The 25,255-nt window shown below is 38.0% G+C and overlaps 1 protein-coding gene across 4 annotated transcripts in view; it reads right to left on the bottom strand.

Moving 5' to 3' along the window:
* The window catches only part of kif16ba (kinesin family member 16Ba), a 215,214-nt gene that overhangs the window by 81,984 nt on the left and 107,975 nt on the right, over window positions 1-25,255 (bottom strand). For all 4 annotated transcript variants that reach the window (XM_039738080.1, XM_039738082.1, XM_039738083.1 and 1 more), the window contains exons 13-16: window positions 21,460-21,579; window positions 16,352-16,403; window positions 15,910-16,047; window positions 322-404 (exon numbers count right to left, since the gene is read on the bottom strand). In XM_039738080.1, the coding sequence (XP_039594014.1) occupies window positions 322-404; window positions 15,910-16,047; window positions 16,352-16,403; window positions 21,460-21,579 (393 nt within the window). The remainder of the gene's footprint in view (window positions 1-321; window positions 405-15,909; window positions 16,048-16,351; window positions 16,404-21,459; window positions 21,580-25,255) is intronic.

Genomic DNA, 25,255 nt, shown 5'->3' with positions numbered 1-25,255 from the left:
TCCCCCATAGCTCACCATCTGTACTGGTGCCATTGCCAGTAAAGGAAGTAGCAGCTGGTGCACTTTGTCGGAAATTTGAAAAAAATAACAAAAAGGGCCTGGCTCCAAGCTTCAGGGTGGCGTGTTAATATATTTTTAATGAGGAGCAAAAGCAATTGAATTTCATCTAGTCTTTATAAGAAAACAAACACGCTGCTTGCCATGCTTACACGATTACTGGCTGGTATTAGATGGTTTCCAAGCATTTTCATTTATCTTCCAGACATTTAGAACAGATAACAAAGAAAATGGAATTAAAGAAAAGACAAACAGTAACACTACCTTCCTCTTCTCCCTGAGTTTAGCAGCTTCTTTGGGATGATTAAACCGGAACATGTTGGTCCTTCCAAGCAGCAGAACAGCACCTTGACCAATATAAAAAAAAAAATAAAATCTGAGAAACTTGTGTAATTCCTTCAATGATTAGAATAATAAATTAAAAGTTAGTTTTACCAGATGCATTAAAACAAAACTCTGTGGATTTTAAAGAGTAATTCAGCTGCATAAAATTTTATGCTTTAGAAGGAACTAGTCACTCCAGAGCATTAGTCTCATTTTGTTGGACAGAGATGTAAGGACTGGGGAAGCAGGGATTACGGGGGATAGTAATGAGACACTTTCTAAACCTTGCTGTGATCTAAGGCTACAGATATATGGTAGACTTTCATTGGACATTTTAGGATTATTTCCCTTTCTACTGGAATGTACTGTCATTGGTGTAAACCTTGTAACAATTAGTCAAGAAAGGTCAAGCTGGAGAGCATGCACTGGTACAACGTGTTGCTTACCTACCACATGACAAAACAGCACAGGATCCGGTTTAGCAATCCCTGAGACAGACATGTGGTCCAGTCCAACCCTCCAGGAATAATCATCTATCTGCTGCAGCCAGGTATTATGTGGGCGTTGCCTTGCCCTGGTCCAGCCACTCGGGTCCTCAACAATGAGGATCCTGCGAGTTGGATCACCCTCTGGGAATTGCGCCACATGGCCATAATGCTGTAACTGACTGTCCTCATTTGGGACTCTATGAGCAACCACTCATTTGACACAAAGTCAAATCAGCAAACCAAGGATTCTCAGAAGATATACAGTACTGAAGGAGTCCTGTCTTTGTCTCAGGTCACTGGATAGCACGTCCATGTCTCAAAACCATATATCAAAACAGGAAGCACCGGGACTCTAAAGACTATCCTTTTGCAAAGATATTGAAAGCACCACCCACCCCTTTCCATCGGATGTTACAGACTCAAATCAAATGTATGCTTTTATATTAATAATAATATTCATCCATTATCCAACCCGCCATATCCCAACTACAGGGTCACAGAGGTCTGCTGGAGCCAATTCCAGCCAACACAGGGCGCAAGGCAAGAAACAAACCCTGGGCAGGGCCCAGCCCACTGCAGGTAATAATAATAGCAATATCTCAATACTTGGAATGCTGAGACTCAAACCCAGTACCTTTGGGTTATATGGCAGCAGTTCTTACCGTTGTGCCATTCAAGAATACACATCAACTTCCTGTCAATTGACATTTGAGCTTGGGTTTTTAACTCATTGACAGTAACATGTAAATCGAATGTTTTTTTTTTTTTCATTGGTTATTTTCTTGCATAAAAGCACGTTTTTATTTGATATTGGGACTAAAGCCTTTACACATTATATACTTCATGTCATTATTAGTATAACATGGAAAAAGTTTCTGCTTTAGGTATGTGTTCAGCATTTCTTGCCTCGTATTTTCTTTCATCCTACACTTAGCCAGATCTTTGTAGACACGGAACATACATGAAATGCATGTATTCCAAATAACGATATACTGAATTATTTACAATGTACAATTCCAGGCACCTCACAAGCAGATAAAGAGACGTGAGGTGGAAGAGCTTTTTGCCTGAGTTAAGCAACATCGAGAAGGCCGGGGGTTGGATGGGATAGCAGGCGGTTGGCTGTTTCTGCTTATCAACATATTTTCAAAACAAAAGACGCTGATGGAGAGGTGTGAAGGAATTTAAGGTGGGCCGGGATTATAAGCTTTTTTGAAGGCTTCAAGGATTCTAGTGTTAAAGGCCTGGATCTTGGATTTTATCCAGGACACTTGCAAGTACAGACACTCAGACTACTTGCTCGGCCTCTTGAGAGCCCCAATGAGAGCCTCCATTGATTGTACAAATATTACAGCATCGTCAGCAAAGTCAAGATCAGTGAATCTCTCTTCACCAACAGATACCCCACAGCTATTGGACCCAACGACCGTGCCCAACACCCAGTCCATGCACACAATGAATAGAGTAGGACCAAGAACACACCTGGAAAAATGCACAGGTTCTGCCTCCACTCTACACAGCATTCATAGTACCAGTGTACAGGCCCAGCCATGATATCTAGCAACTTCAGGGGGATCTCGCAAATTCGACAGGTCAACTCGATCAACTGAGTTGAACACTTTACAAATATTGACAGAAGCTGAAAAGAAACTCTACCTATATTTGAGTTTGGGCTCCATGAGAAACCTCAGTGCCAGGATGCGGTCGATGGTAGACTTATTAGGAGTAAAACCGGACTGCTCCGGTCGGTGGTTGGTGAGCAAGTGATCAGAGATCCTATTGAGGATGACCCTAGCAAGGATCTCACCAGGCACCAAGAGCAGTGTTATCCCCCTGCAGTTGCCGCAATACAGACGATCACCCACTCCCTTTCTAGATTGGGATAGCAAGTCCCGTTTTTCTGTCAGTTGGGATGATGCCCATCTCCCAAATGGAAGCAATGATTGCTTGCAATGCCAGGAGGACAGCCATACTATAAGTCTGGAGAAGTTAACCCTAGATACCACAGATTCCTGCAGGCTTCTCTACCCTTAGCTGGTTCACCATCTGTGCATTCTCCATGAGATTGGGTGGTTCACAGCTAATTGGATGATCAGCCTCAAGAACCGTGGACCAAGAGATATCTAACGTTCTAGCCGGACATTCAGTTGCTCAAAGTAGACAACCCAGGTGGTCACAACTGCAGTGTCACCTGTAAGGATTGTTCCATCAGCTCCCCTGACTGTGACTCTCTGAGGAACAGATTCTGATGTGTGTAATGCTTTGATTCCTCTATAAGCAGTATCTGGGTCACTAGACCACAGAAGGTGTGTCACTTCCACACAGATTCCTCTAACAAACACCTCCTTATGTGCCCAGACTGGACACAAACTGCATGCAAACTCATTAGAAACAGCCTGATCTTGGAGTCTGGCCAGGTCCAGCCTCATTTTGCTAGTAGATGGTGACCTACTGGACCTAAGCTGGATCTTCAGAGTAGTAACAACAAGTCTGAAGTGAGAATTCATAAACTTCAGTAGACGCTGCAGTTTTGTAAGAGCCACCAGCATCTGCCCACAAGAATATGATCAATCGCCTTTACCACATCACCAGTATTAGAATAACAAGTCCAACAATGTAGCTCAGGGCGCTGGAACCAGGATCCAGCAATTCGCAGGCCCTGACCTTCTGCAAAGTCAAGGAACATGGAGCTACTCTCAACCAAGGTCACCAGACCTATGGGGACTAAAATAATCTTTATAGCCAGCCCTGTCAGTACCAGTGGTAGCATTTGAAGTCACCCATGACCAGAAGAGTGTCACCTTGCAGGCACCCATCAACCACCAAGCAAAGCTGCGAATAAAATGTCTTCCTCACCGGAAATCACTCACCGCAGTCTGAGCATGCACTGAGATAACAGAAAAGGCACCAAGAGAGTACCTTAATCTGAGTCTCATAATAAACAAGTTGAAAGAGGTGACATTGGACACTATCGGAAGGAACCAATCTGCCAAAGCAACAGCTACTCCCCGAGTATGACAGCCATCAGAGTGACCAGACCAATAAAAACTGCACCCACCTACAGAGATCTGGCCAGTCCCAGGTCTGCACACCTCAATCAGTGTCGCCACTGAAATGTAGAGTTTACAAAGCTCCGCCGACAGCAGAGGAAGATGATCATCATGCCGGAGAGACAAGACATTCCATGCACCTACCCGAATAGGCTGCCTAAAATTGGGACCCAAGATCTTACGTGCAGCAAGTGACGCCTCAGGACCACAACAGTTGCGATCCCCAACAGGCCTGACCCCATTGGATCTCTGACGGTGTTGTGATGTGAGATTTTGCATATAAGTTGATAAATACTTTTGTATGTCTTTATTTGTAATTTAGGCAAAACTAAGTCAGGAAAGTAAATTTTACGACAGAGTTGGGGGAAGTGCTTGAAACAAATGTTTTTCTGTTAGAGTCTCTCTCTCTCATCCCCCACACAAAGCCAGTTTGCCTAACTGCCAGGCTTTACCTCAACAATTTTTTTTTTGGGGTGGGGTCCAGGTATTAAGATGTTCTATTCCACCATTGGTATGAAGTATGGCTGTCTGGAACTGGCTTGTATCAGAAGCCTTTAAGTACCACAATGCCCTATTGGCTCTAGGGGTTGGACAGAGAATCTATAAATCTGTACACTCCATTAGTCATCTGATGAAGGAACATCTCTTTCTCTTACCAAACTGATGAACTGAAAGGACAACACAATGGAAAGCACAGCTCGGCAGCCATATTGATATAGGCATGCAGGCTGACCTCAAATGATGCCTTAACTAGGGACATTAAGTAACAAACAAGTCTGTGTGCCACCTGAAACTACACATCACCATTTAATCAGGTGTACTTTGCATATTGTTATTTATGAATATTACCAATAATACATTGTTTAAATTGTACCTTAACTCCTGCCTGTCTTTTACTACACCTAATTGCCTGAGGTTATAGATGTAGAAGGGAAGGTGGAGAAAAGTTATATACTATAATACCTTATAAACAGTGGTACGTCTGGGAGACTTGAGGCATTCTGACAAAGGCTACTTATTAATAATACAAATGGGGAAAGTAGAGCAATATATTACTCTACCAAGTAAAACAGATGGTTTTGACTATTCCTTGGATGAGGCTCACAAGGTCTTTCCCCCATTCTCTTCATAATGCAAGCAACCTTCCCTATGGGTGGCTGCAGCAGAACTACTCCCACAGGGAGCGGAAAGGAGTCCTGCCTGTCGTCTCAGAGCTGTATGAAGTGTTTTTATGGTGGCTGGAGTGCCAATCTTGCCACCAACCCCCATGATTTCCCTGCAAGTTGGAGGGAAGCTTGCAGGGCTGGATGAAGTTCAGTGTTATACCCAAGACAAACAAAAATTGGAATACGAATATTTAAACAGAAACCAAAGACAGTGGGCATGGAAACAGGTGACTAGTGATGCTACATAAACACACAAATTAAAAAAAAAAAACTTTCTGAAATATTTAAATTGATGTTTATTATAGAGATTAAATGGATTTGTTCCTGATCAGTAGCGTCTGACCTTGACATTCACTTGTTATTTTACTAAATGATTAGGAATAAGATGATTAATGATGATTACTTTGGTATTCGATAATATGATTGCAGTAAGAATAAAAAATAGTTAACCTGAATGGAGAATTATAAGCACTTCCAAAAACAAATATTCCTCTCTTCCTGGAGACCACTTAAGGACTAGTCTCATCATACATGACAAGTCATACAGTGTGGAAAGTAAGTACTGAATGAGTCATTTTTTCAGTTAATATATTTCCAATGAGGCTATTCACATGAAATTCTCACCAGACAATGGCATTAACTCAGAAAAGCCACAAATATAAAGAATTAAAGGCCATAAATAAAGGTATGTATAGTAAAGTGGAATGAATAGTGATGAGTGAATAGCCTCGTTGGAAATATATTTACTTAAAAATGTTGACACATTCAATACTTCAATACCACTGTATATGACTACTGTATATCTAATTTATTAACTTTAACTCAATGTTATTCTGACAAACTGAAAGAGATTTAAAATGACAAGATATAAAAAGTAAAGAACATAGTCTTTCAAGGCCAGAGATGACAATACACATCTGGGGACAACTCACTACAAATGCTGCACTGAAATGTGGTAAAATCCACTGGTGAAAAGGTTACACCCACCAAGTTTCATTCGAAAAACCCACTGACAATTTCTTCCAGTCCATGTGCTTTAAATATTCAGGTTTGTGTATCCCATTTCTCCTTATGTGTAAGACAAATATATATTAAAAAAACCCAACAAACTATGGGATGATGGAGAGAAAACGAGAGATAAAAACACTGAAAAAAAACTAAGCTAAAATTGCTGATATTTATTCAAAGACTCATACAAAAGTTAATTGATTAATTTATACATTGAGTCAAGTCAAGTGGTTTTATTGTCATATCATCCATACACAGTAAGCATCATTCAGTGGCACAAAATAATGTTTCCCAGCACCATGGTGCAACATGCATATACATAAACACAGGAAATAATGCAAGACAGGTAAAAAAAAAAGCTATACTGTACTATAAAAAAAGATAAATACATAAAAGGAAAGTGAATAGATAGTAATAATTTGAAATAGTAATAAATAATAACAACTGATAATATTAAAAAATGACAGCAGTAACTAGTGAACAAATGTACTGCATATAAAAGTGTCAGTAATTAAACCATTGCTTAAAAAGTCAGACTTCGAACCACACATACTTCATAATTACAGGCCTATTTCAAATTTACCCTTTCTCTCCAAAATACTAGAAAAAGTAATTGCCAATCAGCTGAAGTCAGACCTTATGCATTACAATTTATTTAAGAAATTCCAGTCTGGTTTCTGCACTGGTCATAGTACAGAAACGGCACTAATGTGGGTTGTAAACAACATTTTGATATCCTCTGATGAAGGAAACTCTAATTATGTTGCTAGCCTTAAGTACAGCATTTGACATCACTGACCATTCAATTTTATTGCACAGGCTAGAAAATGTGCTCACTTGGTTTAGTTCTTATTTATCAAATCGATTCCAATATGTATAGAAATGTGCCGACAGTACACCATCATTATACACAGAAGTGAGATATGGTGTCCCGCAGGGCTCAGTACTGGGACCTTTACTATTTTCACTTTACATGCTTCCACTGGGATCTATCATTAGGAAACATAATGTTAATTTTCACTCGTATGCAGATGACACCCAGTTATACCTTTCTTTTAGATCAAATGAACTTTCTCCGATATTGTCTTTAATTAGTTGTGTTAGTGTGGATGGATGAGAACTACTTGTCTTTAAACACAGATAAAACAGAGATGTTAATTGTTGGAGGGAATGACGTTGATCACAACAATATTCTGTCATCATTTAACTCTGTTGGAATCACCATTAATTTTACTGAATCAGCCCGCAATCGAGGAGTTACCTTTGACTCTAGCATGTCATTTAAAGTGCATATTACAAAGTTGTCCAAATCATGTTTCTTCCATCTAAAAATGTTGGGAAATTAAGGCACTTTGTAAATAAACAGGATTCTGAGAAATTGATTGACTTCTGCAATGCGGCGTTTACTGGATGTTCAACTTGTTCTTTATGCAGCCTCCAGTTAATCCAAAATGCTGCTGCATGAATTATTACAAGAACAAGAAAATACAAACACATAACTCCAGCTCTTAAATCCTTACACTGGATCCCAGTTAGGTTTAGGGCAGATTTCAAAATCCTCCTTTTAACATATAGAGCATTAAATGGCCAAGGTCTGGCTTACTTCTCTGAACTTATCATGACTTACAAACCAGAGCGCACATTAAGATCTCAAGATCCCGGTCTGCTTATGACTCCAAGGATTAACAGTGGGAGGATGAGCTTTTAGTTACAGGGGCCCTAAACTGTGAAATGATCTGCCTGCTACTATAAGAGATGCCCCTTCAGTCTCAGTTTTAAACCCGGCTGAAGACTCACTACTTCAGTTTAGCATATCCTGACTAGAGCTGCTGATTAACTGTACAGACCGCATCTCTGTTGTTACTCATTAGCACTAAAACATAAGTAACATGATAGTTATAATTGGATACTAACCCTCATTATTCCGTTTCTCTTCTCTGTACTCAAATGTGGCACCTGGTGCCACGGCTCTCCTGCTAAGTTGTTTTCCCTGCCTGAATCGTGGGAAAGAGGGGTCCTTTCATCGGATTGGCTGGCTCAGAGCTATTTCAGCTGTGGAATGGCCAAATGGGGGAGGCAGCTTGATGGATGAGGTCTCCAGGACTCTAAACAAATCCAAATCATATTACGTAATATCATCCCCTGCTAAATTCTGCTCCATACTTCTAAAATTGTTACTTTTATACTGTATTGAGGATTTGTTCTGGTCTGTGTATTGTATTGTATTGACCCCCTTCTTTTTGATACCCACTGCACCCCCAACCTACCTGGAAAGGGGTCTCTCTTTGAACTGCCTTTCCCAAAGTTTCTTCCATTTTTTCCCTACAAATTTTTTTTGGGAGTTTTTCTTGTCTTCTTAGAGAGTCAAGGCTGGGGGGGCTGTCAAGAGGCAGGGCCTGTTAAAGACCATTGCAGCACTTCTTGTATGATTTTGGGCTATACAAAAATAAATTGTATTGTATTGTATAGTATAAATAAGCTTTCAAGAGCAGATCTGAGGGCGAGGGGCAGCACAGAGTTCACAAAGACAGAGGTCACAATAACCTTTTCTGTCATATGCACTATCCATTTGTAAGGCCTTATGATCAGAGGTAATGCAGTTCCCAAACCAGTGCTCAATGTGATGGTCCTGGAGATGGTGTTTCCAATGCGGACTAATTTGGGTGTCGTGGGGTTCAGTGGCTGTGGGGCATCTGTTAGTGAAAAGAGATTCACTGATCTTGACTTTGCTGATGATTCTCTGATCTCTGTGGAGTCAATTGGGGGCTCTGATAGGGGCTCTCAAGAGACCGAGCAAAGAGTCCGAGTGTCCTGAATAAAAACTAAGACAGATGCCTTTAATGACCTCTTGGGCACAGCCATCAGCAGTGTATCAGTCTGCGGAGAGAGTGTCAACCTCGTCGAGAGATTTATTTACCTTGGCAGCAACATTCATATCACTGGTGACTCTTCCAACGAAGTCAGTAGACAGACTGGGAGAGAACGAGATGTCATGAAGCCACTGGCAAGGGGTGTGTAGTGCTCCAGATATCTTTGCATAAGGACGAAGGTCCAAATCTTGAGAGTCCTGGTGATTCCTGTTTTGCTATATGGTTTTGAGACATGGATGCTATCCAGTGACCTGAGACGAAGACTATACTCTTTCGGTATTGTGTCTCTTCAGATAATCTTTGGGTACTGCTGGTTTGACTGTGTTGAGCAACCAATTGCTCATGGAGTTCTGAATGAAGCACATTACCTGCATTGTGAGGCAGTGTCAAGCACTACGGCCATGTAGTGAGATTCCCTGAGGCGTAATCCAGCTCCCAGTATCCTCATTGTTGAGGACCCGAGTGGTTGGACCAGGCCAAGGGGACACCCATGTAACACCTGGCTGTGGCAGATAGATGGTCTGGAAGGGGCTGGACCGCATGTCTGCCTGGGGGGTTGCCAACCACAATTTCAAGCTGTTTCATCGTGTTGTGGGTGCAGCAATGCACTGTACCAGTGTATGCTTCCCAATCTGACCTGACCTGTGCTTTATTATGCTTCCTAAACAAAGCAATGATAAAAAATAAGACAGAGATGCATAAACATGAGTATGACTAGCCAAATTCAGTTTAGATAATGTAAATCTGCTGGACACTTCATTGTAGACTGTTAACACAGCTGCCCGATTTAGACTTACAGTGCAAGAGAGAAAAAGAGACATCTAATTAATAATATATACAGTAAGTTATTAACAAGCAAGAAGGTATATGGATGATGGTCACAGGCCTCACAAGGGTCTGTAGATCACTGTCTTAGACCATATTTACAATACAAAGATCTGCAATCTGTATAATGAGATGACTATCACAGTGCAAGGAAAAGTCCAAAGAAAAGTAGCTAGACTTACTTAAAGACAGAAATGATGGGTACATAAGAGGAAAGGTTGAAATAAAAAAGGGAGATGTAAAGATAGCACAAATTGTTAGCATGAAATCAATTCTTCACTGAAAACAAAGGACAATAAGGCATAGTAGGTTTTATAAAAAATGTGGATAAATGTAGACAATTACCTACTAGTGTGAATGAAAGCAGGATTTAATGGTTGTTCACTTTAGTAATGTTTTGGATCCACAAGGTGACCAGGAATTAACAAATTATATTTGGCTGAAAGGCTATTTCAAGTCAAAACTTTTACCTATTAGTTTTACTGCAAACTGAATGCACAATTAGACATTAAGAAAGTGGCCAAAAGATTAGACTGTATTACTGAACTAAAATACAACATTCATACATGAAAAATTGTAATTGTTAATAGAGACCTTAGAAATGCTTAGAAGTCTAAATGATAATTTTCAATAAAATACTAAATATCATAAGATTGCAGATTAGCTAATTGACTAAGTGTCATTTTATCCCTTGTATGCTCAACTTCAGTAAAGTATAATTAAATGATAAATCAGGAAATGTAGAAATTCTAAAATGAAACAGACTTGGACCGTCTATTTGACGCTACCAACTAACTCACTACAATTGCTTGCACATGCATTACTGAAAATTATTAATACATCTTCGTTGAATAGCTCTGTTGCCAGACTTTCTATAAGAATACATAGTAATAGTCTGATGTAGACTTAAATATTCATAAATAAATCAAAAGACCAATTCCAAATGTACCATTTCTTTTATAAAATCCCAGAGAAATAGAAAAAATAGAAATGTAGGGCCTAGAATTGCTGCATGGCCAGTAGGCAAATGAATGAACAGGTGGAAGGTTAGTGCACAAAATGCTGAATGGAAGAATAAGGAGAGGCCAGAGACAAAGACGCAAGTTAAAGAATTAATCAGGCACTGGTGGGTAACTAGCCAAGCCACTTCAGGCAGTAATCATGGTTTAGAATCTGTTTAGAAGGGCTCATAGTGGCCTGTAGTTTTATAGTTTTCAGTGCTGCTTAATACCACAAACTCTCCCATCCATATGTATATCCAATTCTTGTGATTTATTTATAAAAAAAAAGGTTTCATTTTGATACTTTATTATCCTTATACTACACATATTTCATTATACAAATTATTTATTCATTTTTATTGCTGTGGCGGTTTTGCATTCTGTTTTATGTTGCTTTTCAATCAGTATCAGCTATCCTCAACTTGCAGAGTTTATCCAAATTTGTATGATCTGCCATTTTTTGCAGGTTCAGTGCCAGAGACAATTTACTATGAGGTATAAAGTTTTCACGGGGTAGCTTATGCATGATTACCACACAAATAAAAACTGCAGTTTTCTTTGCTTGCAACCATATGCCTGACAGTGCAAACACATCTGACTAGAGCAAACTGAATTTCTTTATAAACAATATAACATTTCAGATTTCCACAGTTGCTCAATATGATAAAAGTTTACCTGTCAAGCATGTGTAAGGTGGCTCATGCACGCAGAAACCCCAACACACAGCACTAAATGTACCACTCAGTGCAAAGGAAGAGCATAAAACTAAACAAAATTACAAAATGAACAAAGGTCTAAAAATTAAAACAAACAAGGTTACTAAAATCATGTTAACAAGTAAAATTGCACCAAGACTGATGCATGATACTGACACATTAAAACAGGAAGGCAGATGTTAAATCACTGGATGCACCATTAGAAAAGTTGAATTTGGTGACTCTGGGAAATTAATTTGAATCAGTCATGTGATCAAAATTTCAATTAAAATAATTTGTCCCAGTTTACATTATTAGCCTATTTTTAGTCTGTTTACTTTAATTGTGTAAATTTTTATTATATAAAAGCTGTATTAAAACTGTATGTAGATACAGAAAAATATTTTTCTAAGAATTAGTGTGGGGATCTGCATCATGCTGTTACGATGGTTCCTTGTAGCAATGGAAAGACTTCTGGTCAGGAAAGAGGAGAAAATGACTCTATCTAAATATTAACATGGTTTGGCACAAATCAGCTGCCATTAGCCAGAAAGCTGAAAGAAATGTATAAATAGAAAAAGAAAGTGATATTCAAGCAAAAGGTGCCATACAAAAAGACATAGAAGTGTACAGAAATGGTTTAGCAGAGCTCAGATTTACAAGTGGCCTATTTTAAAAAGGACTGCGAGAGCAGGAGATTATCTTCAAATTTCACTGAACAAAGAATAGTACGGATATAATGAAAGAACAAAATCCCGGAATGGTAAGTTGACAGTGACCTCTCCAAAAAGACTTACTGCTGTAGTCAAAACTAGAAAGTAATAGATCAAGAATGCACATACTTAGCCAACAAATCAATCACAGTTCTTAATTTTGAATTATTTTCCTAATAATCTCATCCAGATTATTTTATAGGTTTTTAAAGTCTCTGCTTCAACTACATGTCTTGGTAGTTTGTTCCAGAGCCCTACACCTGTTTGCGTAAAGAAGTGCTTCCTGGCTTCAGTTTTAAATGCACTTCCCTGGGTAACTGGGTAATAAAATAAAGAAATCGCCGTTTTCAGATAGTATGAACTGTAACATTTTGTAACCATTACATATTGTATTAATACATCTTAATAAGGGTATGAATGATGTTTAATCAACCTGCTTATTAAATGAAAACACAAGTATAAAAGTTATTAAAGTTTGTCTGACATTGACTCAAGTATAATGTTTACTGTTCTCTAATTGGTTAATCAACTGCTTTTGAGGAAGAGGCACTTGTAATGCCAACAGAGTAAAAGTGACGCTAAAGTGCCAGACTGGATTAACTAATACTATCCACCAACCAGAACCATTTTAGAGAAATTTTTCAAAATGATTTAATTGATTTTCCTTCAGCAGTATTTCTTCCCTGGCAGATAACTGTGTTGTGGCATCTGCAATTAGAAATTAGGAAAGCAAACCTGGCCAAACTGCTTTTATTCATGGAAAATTAAAAGAAAGCCTACCCATCTGGCTAACCTAATATTCTTTTCACACTGAATTGGAAGCTTGCAATATGCTGCTATTTCTCTAAAATAAAAAAAAGAAACAAACAATTATGAATTTTGGCAATATTATTAACAGCAACCTAACAATATAATAGATGGACACAAGTCCAGCTCCAAGCAAGCAGTATAGACACTTCAGTGTCCAGATGCAAGCTCACCTTTAAATAAAGCTCTCAGTACTTTCTCTTTTGTTAGTGATAAGTGCTTTGGTATTATTGGTAAACTGCATGCTGGGAGCTGACCCCCCACTGGAACAATTTATTCATACTGATACAGAGCAATGTCTTGGTGGCCAGCCAAGAGACATTAGATGCCAAAGTGCTCGCCGAGGACAAAAGGAGACTGGATTGTATCATTTGCATTGGATATATGTCCAATTTGCTATTTCTTGGTCATTGTACAATACTAGGTACTCTGAAGTCAACATTGGTCTAGATGAAGAGGTAAAATGTGAGCTGATGTTGAGAAACAGTGCAAACAGTGGTTATGTTCTATATGTTTAGGGGAGATCAGTCTTTAATAATGATTCATTTCTGTTCTCATTTCTGTTTATGCCATAAGTAAAAGGAATTAATATAACATTCTCACACCCACTCAATTTAATTCAGGGTCAAGTGTTGTGGAGGCGTGGAGCCTATACTGGTAGCATGCAAGACAGAAACCAACCAATAGTAGGGCACTAGTTCATTGCAGAAATGTAATAAAAATTTCTTGTGATTACTTATTTTTAACTAATTACCCTTGGGATTAAGTATAATTGTCAATTTTCCCCTTCATCATCCAGAGATTTTGCTGTATCATGGGCAAGCCACATTCATACTGAGTCACACACATTGTTTAGCGCGTACTACTGAAAATACAATCCTTAAGTCTTTGGCAGTTCCTCATTTACTAAAATCGTGCAGTGTGTATTAGCAATCCTCCACACTAAAAGAAATCTCCTGAACTATTTGATTACTGATAAACATAGCCTGTGGCAGTTAAGCACATAGTATTCAAGCTTTTTTTTTTTTGCTATCTTCAGAACAGCTACAGAGATTGGTTTGATGAAATGTCTAATCACTTGTACACAGTAAACGGCTTCAGATTGTGAACCTTCAAGAGAAATTACTGGATAAACTGAAATTGTTAAGCACAAAGCTATCCCTTTCTCATAAAAGCAGGTGCCCTTTCTTCATTCCCTGCTCTTTTCTCATCTCAAGAGGGAGGCGAAGAATAGATTATTTTGCTACCAGACACAATTGCCTCTTGGGACTGAAAAGTTTCAGAAGCACTTTTTCTTGTGAAAGGCTAATCCTCCTCCCACTTAAACCTCACAGCGCTATCAACTCCATCTGCCAATTAAATCACAATGCCCGAGGCTCTGGCAGAGCCTTCTGCACGTACAAATGTTTGGTAATAGAATTCACATTGCTTCAGCTGAGTGCGAGACTTAAACGGGCACTTTAGCCTTGAGGTATGTACATGTGCTACATTAGGGAGGCAGCAAATTAACAGAGACTTTCTAAAAGCAAAAGAAAAAAGGGAAAAAAAACAAGAGAGAAAAAATCTAATACTCATCTTCATCTGATTAACCTCCAGCCGTAACCAAAATCCATAAAAATGAGGAAAAAAGTGGCAAAGAGGATTCCTTTCAAGAAAGTCTGTTTTGTATGTATGTATTTGTGTATGTGAAGGAAAAAGTGAACACTGATAAAGAATATATTTAAAAATAACTAACAAAAAACACATACAAATGGGCTGCTCTGAATTTTAACCCAGCATGTACAGAATGACTGCTCAATTCTTATGAAGACTTTTCATAATATGCTCACTAAGCATTTTAATAAGGCACAGAACCCAATACTAAAAGGAGAATAAGTTGAAGAAAGTCTTGGCAAAACTTGCACATATAACTACTGCACAGTTTATTACCAGGAGGCTGCAGTATAGGTCTATGCATAAGGGATAAATAAATTTAAAAACTCTATCAAAACTCATTAAAAATGTAAAGAAATGTATTAGAAAGCAACTATTTTATTATCAATAGTAACTCTGTGAAAAATGTAAAGAAACTGATAATTACTTTATTTTCACCAGCAACATGACTAAAAGTCTCTATTTTAATGAAAGTCCTAAAAGTACGGCACTTCACAGACTGCAGACTATGAAGCAAATGTTTCTCAAATATAATGGCATTTCACTGCGCTGTCCATTCTTGTGCACATAACACATTTGGTAGTTGGTGACTGTTTGTAGTCAGTGGGCGGAACAACGTTGATGTACTTCAGTCTGACAATTGTGACAAGTCAGATGCCTTGTGATGGAGAAATGTTCTCAGGGCAGATATCTGCATCAGCTCCAGACCCTAAAGATATCACATCATATAACTGACTGTCAATATCTCAATCACTGTCAATATCATCAAAATATAAAATTTGGCAACAAATCTAGATGTTTCAAAACCTCAGCAGCTTTGTACTTTTTTCATGACAACATAACTGTTAATCTTATTTTTGTATTGCGCCTTGACAACCTCAATGACACACAACTTAACTTGTTGTTCATAATGTTGTTCCAGGTTAGGGTAGTGGGATCTCAAACTTATATTGGCAAGTGGAAGGCAGGTATCAACTATGGGTGAGGCACCATCCAATAACGATACAAACATGTGCACATAGCTATAATCACAGTAATTTCAGGCCAATTTACAGTTCTCAAATAACCAGGCATACATAACTTTGCAATGAAAGAAAGAAAAAAGAAAAACTGCAAAATGCAAATACTTAGAACAAAACAAAAAACTCCAGGCAGAATTAAGGCACAAACTGCATATGAAATACATTTTAGAGCTAACGATACCAATATGATAATGACATTTCAGAGTGGATGCAGACGAGGGCATACTTGCCTTGGTTAAGTTGTGTGGGTTCCTCAATCTGAATTCCGTTAACTGAACACTGAGCCATGTTCAATGGAATTAGGGTCACAGTGCCGTTGAGGTTTTCAAACACACAGTGCTCACTCTCCAAATCAAGGCCATGAAGAACTACCTCAAAAGAATTATAGCAATAAATATCAACAAAAATATAATCTAAATATATAAAAAGTTCAAAACCCTTCCAAAAATCAATGTTATTGACATTATCTCAGAAAGACACATATTTTTCTTTCTAAATGCGTAGCAACAGAGAAACCTAGATAGTCTATCCTATGCTGGTAAACATTCCAGAGTTGAAGGGGTTGGGAGGCACACTCCATAAAATGCTAAAAGTCTGGTGGATGTAATAGGAAAGCTTGGGAAAAAAAAACCAAACAAACAAACACAAAAGCAATATGAAAGGCATGCTCACCTATATCCTGCTCAGTTGCAGCATCATCTCGGCCAACATACGTTCTTCCCTCCTAAAACAATTTTAGTGAAGGCAAAAAAAAAATTATGATATATAATAGGATATACAGTGGCATGCAAAAGTGTCCAATCCCCTTGATAGGCTTCATAATTTTCTGCATCACAAAAGATTTATACACATTTATCCATTTAGCATTTTTATTGCAAACTATTATGCCATAACAATACCTTTCCAAAATCAAAATAAACCATTTTCTGATCTTTAATGTTAAAACCCCTGAAATCTATGAAAATACTTGTAATCCCAGCCCACCTTAAATTCCTTCGCACCTTTCCATCAGAATCTTTTGTTTTGTAAATGTAGCGAACAGCACAAGCAGCAAACAGCTTGCTATCGCCACACCCATGGACAGAGATCAACTCGGGCAAAAAGTTCTCCCAGCTCAAGTGAAGGCTCCTTATCTGCATGTGAAGTGCTTGGAGTTGTATAGGGTAAATAATACAGTATATCGTTATTTGGAATACATGCATTTATGTGTGTTCTGTGTCTACAAAGATCTGGATCAGTTTAGGATGAAAAGAAATGCGAGGCAAGAAATGCTGAACACATACCTAAAACAGAAACTTTTTCCATGTTATACTAATAATGACGTGAAGTGTATAATGCATGAAGACTTTAGTCCGAATAACAAATAAACACATGCACTTTTATTCAAAAATATAACCATAGTTAAAAAAAAAAAATCATTTAATTTGCATATTGTTGTCAAGCTCAAATGTCAAATGTTACAAACCCAAGCTCAAATGTCAATCGACAGAAAGCTAATACGTATTCTTGGAAGGTGCAGAGGTAAGAACTGCTGCTTTATACCAAAAGGTTATTGTCGGTTCGAGTCTCAGTGCTCTGCATTTTGAGTAGTCAGTTGCTATTATTATAATTATTATTATTGTAAAATAAAAATAAAAAATATTTGATTTGAGTCTGTAACACCCAGTGTAAATTTTGACTACAATACAGTGGAACCTCGAGATACGAACAGCTCTGTATACAAGAAATTCAAGATGCGAGGAAAGTATAAGCGAAAAATTTGGATCTAAACACGAGCATTGGCTCACGTAACGAGCCACGAGCCAGGCTGTGGTTATGTGTGACGCGCTTCCCGATCCGCCTCGACTCGGGGATTCACCCAAGCCAGCCCGTCAGCTCACTCGGTGTTCCTTGTTCTCCCGTAGCGTGAGGATCTACGCGTTTGTGCGCTTGTGATTTCATTGTTTCGCTGTAGTAATTCGCAGTATAAGCGTATCCAAAAAATATCGCAGACATGCAGATGGAGAATAGGAGATGATTGCCCTCAAGAGGAGTACTAGGGTACCGTGTTAGCCATTATAAATGTAGAGAAAAGCTATCTCCTTATCTCGCTCGCTCGGTATTGTAATCTTTTTAGTTAGCCAATAAAAGATGTCATTTTGCTTGGCTTTTCTCTACCCTCAAGAGGAGAGAGAGAGGCGCGAGCGAGCGAGATAAGCAGAGAGAGAGAGAGGCAAGCGAGCGAGAGAGATAAGGAGAGAGAGACGCGTGCGCGAGCGAGAAGAACCATCAGCTCAGTTATGATCACATGACACTCAGCAGACAAAGTATATTCATACTACTCGTATTGCAAGACATCGCTCGTTTTATCAAGTCAAAATTAATTTAAAAATTTAGCTCGTCTTGCAAAGCACTCATAAACCAAGTTACTCACAAACCGAGGTTCCACTTGTATATATTATTTATGAGTGTTATTTGTTAGGAAAATTGATTTTTATGTTGATATTTTTGGGGGTGCGGAACGGATTAACTGGATTTCCATTATTTTCAATGGGGAAGTTTGTTCTAGATACGAGAAATTCGCTATACAAGCTCAGTGCTGGAACGAATTAAACTCGTATCTCGAGGTTCCACTGTACTTGTAAAAGTTAGCCCTTTTATATTTTTATTATTCAGTTTTATTAAAAACACTAAATGGATAAATACGTGAACAAATCATTTGCCATGCAGAAAAGTATGATGACTTTCAAGAGGATTGAATACTTTTCCATGCTACTGTATAGATCAGTGTTGTGCAAGTTCACACCTCACAAGAAGTAGCTCAAAGTTCAGTTCAAAGAGATTAAAATGAATAAATTCACGTTCATTGTTCATTTCAATTTTGAACTAGATCATGTTCAGTTCATTTTGTGTTTTTTAATGACCCATTAGTTTACTTTTTTCAAATTTGCATGCCTTATATTAGGCTATTACAGTGTTCTTGAATAAAATACACTAATTATGAAGACTTTTTTATTTAAATACTTTATTGAGTTATATCCAGCAACAAACACATATAACCATATATGCTAATATCCTCCCGGTCAAAAAAGAAATCGAACAGATGCAAGTATACATATACAGTGGAACCTCGGTTTGCGAGCATAATTCGTTCCAGAAACGTATATCAAAGTGAATTTTCCGAAAAGAAATAATGGAAACTCAGCTGATTCGTTTAACAACCCAAAACTATTCATATAAAAATGATTAATACAAAATATAAAGTAAAAATACATAAAACAAATTAACCTGCACTTTACCTTTAAAAAGAATCACGGTTGGTGTGAGTTTCTAAACTCTTGTGGGATTCCACCCAACGGGATGACATGAGTGTCCCAAAGCAATCGCAGTCTCCCAGCGCTGTAGCAGTTCACCGTATAAGCGCATCCAAAAAGATCGCGGACATGCTGTAAGCGCCTGCCGTCGATGGTTGATACAAGGAACATTATAAAGATCCCGCTACAATAAATAACCGCGCTGTTGCTGTTTCAAGCTGAATAAAGCTGGTGTTGTTAAAGTACTGAGACTCAGCTTCGTGTTTTGGGGCGCAAGACGGGGACTCGCACTTCACAGCACACACGTGCGCGTGTGCACACACACACACAAACAGTCACAATGTAAACAATAAACAATATACGCGTGTACGGACGTCAACTATATGAGTGAGACCCGCAGACTCAGACGGAGAATAGGAGACGATTGCCCTCAAGAGAAAAGAGAGAGAGAGAGAGAGAGAGAGAGAGAGAGAGAGAGAGGAGAGTGAGAGAGAGACTCACGCGCGAGAGAGAGATGCATGCGAGAGAGAGAACCATCAGCTCAGTTTTGATCACATGATGCTCAGCAGACAAAGTGTATCGATACTACTCGTATTGCAAGACATCGCTCGTTTATCAAGTCAAAATTTATTAAAAAAATTTAGCTCGTCTTGCAAAACACTCGTAAACCAAGTTACTCGCAAACCAAAGTTCCACTGTAAATTACCGCTGTATTTCCAAACGTGTGACACAAATGGTGACTGTGGAACCAACATGTAGGTGAACTAATCTATTACGCTGCAAGTCAAAATCCACGTCACATATTGCATTTTAAATGTGGAAAAATATACAGTGGCCTCGCAAAGTACAACATTTTCCTAAAAGCGATAACTGAGCTTCACCACGTGCTTGTGTCAGCGGGAGTGCAGCTTAAGCAGAAGCAGGCAGACACAGACAGTGCCTATTAGATTTTACGTTATTTTTTCACGAATACAAATAAATGGCAAAATATTCGTATGAAATAAATATTTGTAAAAATTCACTATTTGTGCTTATCCAAAATACCATACTCGGCTCCACCCCAATATTATAGGGTAAGGCAAAACTTTTAATCTGGACCTAAACCAGATCCAGAATGTCACATAAAACTGAACTAGCTACAAGTTCAAGTTCTTCACTTGCAAATACATAACGTTAAGTTCACCATTCTTAGAAGAATGAGCTTGTTCAATGAAAGTGCTCTTTTGAACTAGTTCATGCACAACACACACACACACATATATATGAATTATGTAAATGATTCTTACAGTAAGTGTGAGGTGATAACACATCTATACATATAAAGGAGAGTTGGGATCCAAGAGACTGTGTTTGTGGAGGGAGGGTGAGGGAGTCACGTGATCATCTCCCCTCCCATTTACGTCATTTCATTCACTTCATTTCGCTCCGAGCTGAGCTCTGCAGCTGACGCGGTCTTGCCGTTCTTTCTCCTTAGTGTTTAGTCTTCTCTCCTTTACTGATGTACTGTTTACTAGACGCAGTACTTAATGAATAGTATTTTATCCTTTAGTGTTTCTATTTAGTGTTTCTTTGTGTTTAGTACTCGCGGTGTGCCGATGTTCCCGGCGGTGTTGCGGTTTACTGTTACTTTCTACTTCGTTTTTGTACTTTAGTGTTTAGTAGACTTTTACTTTATCTCATTTACTGTTGTTTTTTACTGTTGTTCCCGGCGGTGTTGCTGTTTTTCCCGTTTCTATTTTTTATGAAGCATGTTCACGAATTAGTCATAGAGAAAATTTATATATTTTTGGCTCCAGGAGGACAAACCAAAAATGTTGTATATAAAGAAGCTCTATAAGTCGCATGTAGATATATAATTATTCCAAATACATCGACTGCAGCGAAGCGCACGAGGTCTGCTAGTTTGAGATATATCCCAACTTAGATGCGGATCATGTAATGCAGCTGATGTTTAGGATACTGTTAATGATAAAGGTGTCATGTGAGAAATGTACTTCCTGCATTGTAATCTTCTTGGGTTTAAAATGAAAAATAATGAACTTAACTGGAATCTGGTTTTAACGCATATTTTATCCATTTATTCACTTGCAATATATACGCACCATAGCAAATCTCAATAATGCACTCATCTATTCATTGATTTTCTTAATCCACCTTTTCTATTGCAAGGTTTACAGCCTAAAGCAGAAAACAGCCATGGGTATGGTGGCAGTCCATAGCATGACACACACACACAAGTACATACTCAAGCTCATTCAATTTTGAGTTTTCGATTACTCTAACATGCATGCTGAAGGAAACAGAGTATCCAATTTAATACAAGAAATGTTGCAAAATTCATATAAGATAGTAACTGTGTCAAGAATGTGAATGCATAAATTCATATAAAGCTGATTTACATAGATATATTTAAAGTCAGTTTAGGGCAAAAGATTCGGAACAAATATGAAATTAACAAAAAGTGCAAAAAAGACTGTTCTTTCTCACCTTTAAATGGTACAGAATGATGCCTGTACTTAGCAAATCATCATCAATGCCAATTAAATGGGGCAATTCCGAGTCCAGAACTACTCCAATTCCTTCTTTTCTTAGAGCAAGTGTTTCCTCCTGTTGTAAATGGAAAAAGAAAAACAAAGTTTTTTTTTAATAAAGAAACCATAAGTACTTTTTATTGTATGCAAAAAAAGAATTAATATTCATTTTAGGAAATATTATTTGCAGTTGCATACATATACAAGTGACATGCACTTTGCATGCACAGACGACTAAGCTTGACTATAAGAGATCTTTTAAACTAAAGCATTGTGTTTAGATAAGATTTTGCATTTTTTTTAGCAGTTGTAGTGAAATGCTTAATAAGTTGTGGCTCTCAAGTCATTAATAGGCAGCATCCTGAAAATTCCCAGATTACACATGGGTGTCGATAAGCACATTAGTGATATGTGAAAGAAAAATCATTTTGTAATTTCACAAAAAATATGCATATATTGCATGCTGCTGCAATGTAACGCAAGTGCGTGATCCGGTCATTTAGCAACAGCTAGTCAGGAAGGGATTATAGCGCACAGCAGTAATCAACTTAATAGAATTGAACATGCGTTATATTCATATACAGGTAATCCTGCACATGCTGTTTGGTAAATTTAAGCCGCACAGTTTAGGGTCACTTGGAGCCATTGATTATCACAGCAGCACTGGGTGTAAGGCAAGAAGCACATATGGTGTATGGTGCACTAATCATTTTCTGTGCTCAATCACAGAGCCAAGTAGAAAAGAGAGTATTGCATGTAATCTGGTAACAGAAACAGTAATAAAGTATCTTTTTAGTTTTAATCAGGTTATTTGCTAAAGAATTTTTGAAACAGTGGACATTTGCAGAAAGGTTGCACATACTTTTGGCGTCATTTACCTATTTGTTTATCCAATTAACTCTTTCCTTTATTAAATAGAAGGACATGATAAACACAGGTATAATACCATATAATACCATTTTCTAGGCTTGCTTAATCCTGAACAGGGTCGTGGGGGGCACAGGTACAATACAATTTTTATTAATTGAGACATTTTAAGTGTTCAGTGTTAAAACAGAAAATAATACTCAGTTAAACATGCTTAATTATATCAATCAATCTAGAAATGCATGGGCACATGCAAATCCCATATGGTGCTGTGAGGAAGAGCTTGGTGCTACCACTCTGCCTATCTGTTAAAACATCTGTTCTAAACTTTAGCCTAATTAAAACTAAATGGATACCAATAACCTTTATTGAATCCTTCTCACTTGATTGCCAGCCACAAACCTTAATCTGTCCCTCAACAGCTGTCACTAGAAGACCAATGCATGCGCCTGCATGACTACATTGGCATTTGTTTCTATAGTTTCAGTGAGCTGCTTCATCCAAGAAAAGGCACATACTTCCTGTAAACACACTCTAAAACACTCTTATTTTTTTCCCCAGTGTTTTATGAGAGTTAAACCATCAATTTTAATGAAACAAGTATTTTACCAAAAAAAAGCTCAAAAACTGCTTCATGCAAAAGTTTTCTAAACTACTTGGTGTGAATGGTGTCATTGAAAATAATGGCAAATAACTTTTCAAAAAGTTCAGGATTCAAGTCTTGCAGTAAAATGCTAGACAAATGCTTAGGTGTGAATGGGCCCATAATGGTTTAGCACAGGTGCACAATATATACTGTAGCACACATGCAAAACTGAACAATGTGTCAAATGTACATAAACAGCTGAAAATGCCTTACAGAGAACTGGCACTACTTTTCTCATTGAGGCCCTATAAAGCACAAATTTAAATAATTACATAAAAATCCAAGTTTGCATATTCTACTTAAACTGTCTGTTAAACTGCTTCCCAACAATTAGGAGGCTTAGCTCAGCCATCTGGGCCCCTGTGCTCAGCCCCCATTTATCACTGTGCACAGTACTTTCTGCTCTCAGACCCAGCACCTTCAAATCTCTTTCCTCCATGTCTCTACACCTAAGCCTCTGTATTCTTTTCAGTCTTGATCTGTTCACCAACAGCTGCCATGCTTTAACAGTCAAGTCATCCGCCATACTGTGTAAAACCTGCCCAAACCACTTTATTCTACTTTTAAGAACTTTCTCCATAATATTTATGACCTCTGCCATTTTGTGGACTTATTAATTTTTATTTCTCTTAAAGAGAGTTTCCAGCACTCACTTAAGCATATACAATTCTGCTCTGATAAGCAGTTCCTCCTCCGCCTCCTCCTTCTTGATGATCAAAGCACGGTCTTCTACAACTTCATTTTCCTGCCAATCTTTGATCATTTATAACTCCAACCATTTCATTCCATTGTATCCATCCTGCTCTAAGTCTCTCCTTTCTGCCTTCAATATTATACCCAAATATATGAAGAGGTTTACTTGGTTAGCGTTATACTTCTGTCTACAGCTATAACTCTCTTATCTCCTCCTTTACTGCACAGCATAACTTTTGTCTTTCCAGTTGTTTACTCTTAAACCTTTATATTCTGTGACTTATTGCCAATTCTGTACTTTTCTCTGTAGTTCATCTTCCATATGTGCAATATGGTTAAAGCATTAGCTCTTCATTTCCATTACTGTGTCAATGATCAATATAAAAAGTATGGACTGACTGCTGATCCCTAATGTAAATCTACAATTATTTCAAAACTCTCCATTTCTCAAGTTTCCATTTGTATCACTGCATTTACTCTGACATAACATTTTTTGTACTGTTCTAATAATCTTTTCTGGCACCCTCTTTTTTTTTAATCAGTAGACCATCTGGGTACTTTCTAATACACTTTTGTTTCTAAATCTATGAATGCACAGTATGTCTTCCTGTTCCCTTCAATTACTTTCCCTGATATCTATCTCAAAATGAAAATTGCTCTTTTTTTCTGACTCCAAACAGGAGTTTGTCAATGCATGTAATCTCTCTCAGGCATTGATCAACTATCCTTTCCAATATGTTTAAGCAAGTCTTCCATTGTTTTAATCCCTCCATAATTCCCACTAATTGCACAAAGCACTAACTGTGCATTGAAGTTCTACCATCCACACTCCATCACTGGTTGCACAAAACAAAAAAAAAAAAAAAAAACAGAAATCTGCAAAAGGCTACAGTCATTTATCCTAAAATGCCAATAAAGTGGAATTTTCCTTTCATCAACGTTCTGAATTTGGACAGACAACATTAGAGAGTAGCTTTCTTGTCAAAACACAGATAAATAGCAACTGGCAAGCTTGAATGACATAGCTCAGGTCACACACCAGACATTTAATAGGAATGCAAGAGGGCAGTAGACAATGTCAATTTAGGAAACCTGAAGCAGGCAGAGTGCACCACTGAACATCCTTCTGCAAAAAAATGGCGAGTTTGAATTGTGCACCGTAATATGTAAGAATTTAGTTAGATTAGATCAGATAAAGTTTATTAATACCATGAGTAAATTAGTTAACCTAAATTAAAAATTCAAAGAAAAAGAAGTGGCCAAGGTTTGTATTTTTTTCAGTATAAATCTAAACACTTGCCTGGAGAGTCGCTAGCGTACTGAAGAGTCAAACACTGCAGGTGGAAGCTGCCGTCACTGTACTTTCTATGTAAGAGCCAGATCAAATATTATTTACCTTTATTTATTTACTTACTTCCCACAGTGTAAAGTCACAAGTAGAGTGCAGAGCTTCCCATGTACATATACAAAGTACAGAAATGGCAAAAGTGTGGCGTGCATTCTTGCTCCGATGTAGAACCGTGGTCATGACCTGAGTTCACCTCTG

The sequence above is a fragment of the Polypterus senegalus genome, chromosome 16 (assembly GCF_016835505.1).
Source record: "Polypterus senegalus isolate Bchr_013 chromosome 16, ASM1683550v1, whole genome shotgun sequence".
In the NCBI taxonomy this organism is placed as follows: Eukaryota; Metazoa; Chordata; class Cladistia; order Polypteriformes; family Polypteridae; genus Polypterus; species Polypterus senegalus.
Note: the sequence above shows the minus strand (reverse complement) of the source record. Positions and strands in the feature narration are given on the sequence as shown.